This window comes from Erpetoichthys calabaricus, chromosome 2 (assembly GCF_900747795.2).
Source record: "Erpetoichthys calabaricus chromosome 2, fErpCal1.3, whole genome shotgun sequence".
Classification (NCBI taxonomy): domain Eukaryota; kingdom Metazoa; phylum Chordata; class Cladistia; order Polypteriformes; family Polypteridae; genus Erpetoichthys; species Erpetoichthys calabaricus.
Genome location: NC_041395.2, coordinates 195,736,311 through 195,740,732, shown reverse-complemented (window position 1 = coordinate 195,740,732; position 4,422 = coordinate 195,736,311). Strand labels below are relative to the sequence as shown.

Below are 4,422 nucleotides of genomic sequence, written 5' to 3'. Positions count from 1 at the left end.
CCTAAACCAAAACATAAGTTAAAAAGGAAACAGAAAAGCTTTATAAGCTTGTGGTGTCTCAATTCTGAAGTGCTGAAGAAAAAACAAACAAACAAAAACATGTGCAATACATTTCAGGGCTCCTGGATTTAAGCATGTATGCCTTCTGTTAAGTAAAAGCTTATGTGGTCACATGGAGGCCTTTATTTCCCAGAGTAAACTTGGTCAATTGAAGCATTGAATAAAAAGACAGACATGAAAGCAGAAGTGATAGTTTATTATAAATTATAAAATGTCAATTAATAGCCAATATGCAGTTAACCATTAAACAAACATGTTTATGAAGAGGACTTTAAAAGCACACACCACTATTTCTAAATGTCCAGTTTTTTAACATTTAGGAATAAACCTCATTGTCTTCAATAAGCTTATCTTGATGTATTCATTTTCAATTAATGCAACTTACTAAAGAGACCCATTCATCAGTTCTTTTAAATAATCAATATTAAGATTTCCTAAAAATTAGCATTCAAAATAAAGCTGACATAATTTCTGACTTGTTCCAAAAATGGATATGTGAAATAAATATTTTCCATTTGAGGGAAACACCACTTTAACCATGACATTTATAGTCTGTATGTATTTCAGAATTCACTTTATCTTGTTTTATATATACGGTGTGCTTTAAAAAGGGCACTAAGTGCTTAGTCTTTGAGCCATTTCTTGAAAACCCAAACAGTCAAGACGTTGACAGTGGCATTGATTAAAGAAAGAACAAGACAGCTAGGAATTAAGTAGCATTATACTGGCATCATAACTGCACAACTTCTAGCTGGAGAGCATGCCTACCTCAGAGGTTGTAGTTACTGGATCTCATCATCTTGAGGATTATATGCCTAGGATTCACAGGGTATGATGAGTTATATGACTGGATCACTGCTTTTTAGCACAGTTTAAATTTTCCAAAATATTCCAAGTTTGCTGCATTCTGGCAGCTAATGACCGTGACTGTGCAAATGTCTTCCACATATGGGAAGTTCAGTCGTAATCAGTTCTTTCTTTTTTTCTTTTTCCATTCTGTCATGGTATAGCAAATACAAGACATTGGACAGACGAGCTTTTTTGATGGGGGCTTTACAACACCAGTGTAATAGAATTCAGATGTCACTTTTAATTAATATTTAAATGTATTTAAATTTGAATTTAAATTAATGCCATAGCATTTATATCCCAGGTTTTATCCAACCATTGCTTAATCTTTTGCATCCAGCCTTGCTTGTGTGTGTGTGTGTTTTTTTGTTTTCTTTTGCCCTTATCATCTTTTTGTTCTTCTGCCTTTCACCTCAGACAAAGATGCAGTCTTGGCAAAAAGCACCTGAATAAAGTCAGTCAGTAACTCTGTAAATTATGTAATTTTGACCTATCTTTATTTCATATCCTTAAAAAAAAATCTCACCTGCTATTTTCTCTGGCAAACAACTGTTCTAGAATCTATATCGGATACTCTTCAGTAAAATATCAAAATATGTTTATATTTCTTTTGCTTTACTTCAGACGATAACAATAACAAGTTTTCAAATAAATAAATTTAAAAAAGTAATATATATGAGTACATTTTAGAAAACAGTAAAGTTTTACAGGCCCATAATATATTAGACGTAAGTTATGCTTTAGGAAATCAATAAATAACATTTATTTAACCTTATTTACAGTAAATACAATTATTTTTACTGGTTTCCTGTCCAGAGCTGAATTCAGTTTTGTGCCTGATGTTGTCTGGTTACACTCCAGTCACCCCATAACAGTTTAGGTATTCAGAAGGGTTCATGTAATGGATGGAGAGATGGATGTTGTCTTCTTTTGTAGTACTCAGCATATGGAAATAAGTGCTTTTCTCATGTACTCAGTAAAAAAAGTATTGGGAAGCACATCAGCTCGGCATATAGTCCTTTCACTTAGGCAGATTTTTTTTGCTTGCAGACATTCTTTTCACTTTTTCCCTAAAATACAGACATATATATATACATATATATAATGAATTATTATTATTTTATATATACAAATATATAAAAAATTGTGATATAGAATAAAATGGAAACTTTTTTTCATAGTAAAGAATGAACATTCCAAGCCACAGATCCTAAATAAAAATTGCTCTGGAATTGGAATTGTTTCATTACTGAACTGTAAGTCATAGATACTGTGATTAGGTGCTGTGGTTATGAACACACATACACTTTCCTATAATCATTAATGAATTTTTTTAGATAATTTATTTAGCAACAATAAAAGAAGTAGTAATAAAATATTTACCCTACGCACTGAATCCTTTTCAAGACCCAGCCATCTTTGGGGTTAGCGCATATTTTCCTTCCTCTTTTTGTGTGAAATCTACAGGAAAATAGTTACTGTTAATCAAATATATTTTTTATTTGAGAAATGTGCATAATAATTTGCATTAAAACAAATGTGTAATTACACACTGCATTTCACTCCAGGCTCTATAACCTAGTTATATAATTGTATTTTTAATAATAAAATACTGGCATAAATTAATGGTAATGGTATCTGTTATTATAGGTATCTAAAATATGGGGTTTGCTTGCATAAGATAGGCATATCATTATGTACATTGTGCATTTCAAAATAATTTTTTTTCATATTCTCCCACATTTGTGGGGGCAGTACATATATAACTATAGATGAAATATTTTACATTTATAATAATTGATACAGGTAATCTATAAGACACAATTTTATTATAAAACAGATGGATTTTAATAAACTGTACAATTATTTAAAAAATATCAATTTGGAAAATCAAATATACTGCCAGCTTCAAAACTAGTTGTTGGGAAAATTGTAAAAATCTTAAAAAATATGATACATTCAGTACCATTAAATTTGTCTTTATATAGTACAGGAGGTGCAGTAACAATCCTTTTTACAAAAAACTGGTTATAAGTATCATAGAAAAAACTCAATGAAGAAACAATGCATACTTTTATGTATCTATATGATGCAAAAAGTAAAAAAAAATCAAATCACAGAAGAAAAAAATAGCTAAATTGACCTTTGAATTTTTTTTCTTTCATTTTGTGTGTTGATATAAAGTGTACGTCATTTGGTTACTTTGTAAAGTTCACTGTGGTGTGATTACCTGTGAAAAGGATCTCTAAAATAAATATTAATTGATTTTGTTTTTATTTAGTTCTGGGCTAGACATGCATTGTCATTAAACAATGCATAGATTACTTAATTAATAATGTACTTGAACAAATATTATATTATATTATATATTCATTTTTAAATAATTATTACATATATATTTAACCAAATCTTATGCTTGAATCAAAAGTGCATTAAAAATATAGAATTTCTTAAAAAAGTATATTTTGCTCTAAGTAAATAGTTCATTATTTAATTTCAATGAACCGCTTTGATCCAATTCACACGTTTTGTGGTATACCCTTATTATGCCAAGTCATACGTGCTTTTGTTAACTGGGTCCTGAGCAGTTAGGGTCTATCTTGGTATCAGTATGCATTAAAACACACTTCCACTTCAACTGACAGCCTACCAGTTTAGTATTAACAGTCTACCTGAGCATTCGTCTTCGCACTGAACAGCACTCAAAGGAAAACAAAGCAGCCTTTGCAAGTACATGCAAAATCCACATAGGAGATAATAAGCAGTTTACCCATCACTAAAACCAATATATACATGATAGAGTATATCATAAAGTATTATTTTACTGCCACATAAGGTATCATGTAATAACTTACATTACTGCATTAATATCACAGGCATCTATGGAGCTCTGCATTTCATAGCCCTTAATTAAGCCACAGGGAAGCTCTGTTTTGCTGTAACGGGAACAACAATCTACCATATCTAAATTTGAAAAAAATAAAACAAATTGAATTATTTTAGCAGTCATCTCTTTTGTGTCTTTAAAATAGTATGTTTACTTCAACAAATAAAATATAAATAAAACAGTTAAAGGCAAATCATAACACAAGCACTTACATGCTAATGCCTCTCCAGTCAATGCATGTAGAGTCAGCACACAAACTAATGCTGTACATAAGTTTACTGCCATTGTTTTCAGTCTGTTTTAGGTCTTTGTTAATAATAACACTTCAGTCTGCGGTGCACTGACAGAACTGCTCATTTTATGTAATTTGGTGTCAAGGTTTTGCCCATTCTGCCCACAGGGTCTAAAGATGTAATGGTTCTTTTGGTGTAATGGAAATAAAAAATCTTTCGTTTTGTACTAAGTAGGTCAATGACCAAATATGTCACAAGGTTACACTAACTTGAAAAGGTCATGAGAGGTTTAGCAGGCCTGAGTTACTTTCACTTAAATATTTTATATTTACATAAATGGATACATAAATGGAAAAAAAATCAAAATTTTAGTTTCTATAAATTAAATTAAGA

At 30.5% G+C, this 4,422-nt stretch overlaps 1 protein-coding gene across 1 annotated transcript; it reads right to left on the bottom strand.

The window, feature by feature from the left end:
- Window positions 1–235: 235 nt before the first annotated feature.
- On the bottom strand, window positions 236–4,194 carry LOC114646639 (C-C motif chemokine 20-like). The gene is made up of 4 exons (XM_028794920.2): window positions 4,009–4,194; window positions 3,765–3,873; window positions 2,293–2,370; window positions 236–1,979 (listed from the first exon to the last, which is right to left on the bottom strand). Exons 1-4 carry the CDS (start codon window positions 4,079–4,081, stop codon window positions 1,931–1,933), a joined length of 309 nt encoding a protein of 102 aa, XP_028650753.1. The 5' UTR covers window positions 4,082–4,194; the 3' UTR covers window positions 236–1,930.
- Between the last annotated feature and the right edge of the window lie 228 nt (window positions 4,195–4,422).

Bases quoted from the DNA above. Each gene is read 5' to 3' on its own strand.
- LOC114646639 (XM_028794920.2), bottom strand. From the start codon at position 4,081: ATGGCAGTAAACTTATGTACAGCATTAGTTTGTGTGCTGACTCTACAT. The intron at 3,874-4,008 runs GTAAGTGCTTGT...TTTCAAATTTAG, and splicing joins GACTGGAGAGGCATTAGCAT to ATATGGTAGATTGTTGTTCC. The intron at 1,980-2,292 runs GTAAATATTTTA...TCTGTATTTTAG, and splicing joins AAAAGGATTCAGTGCGTAGG to GGAAAAAGTGAAAAGAATGT.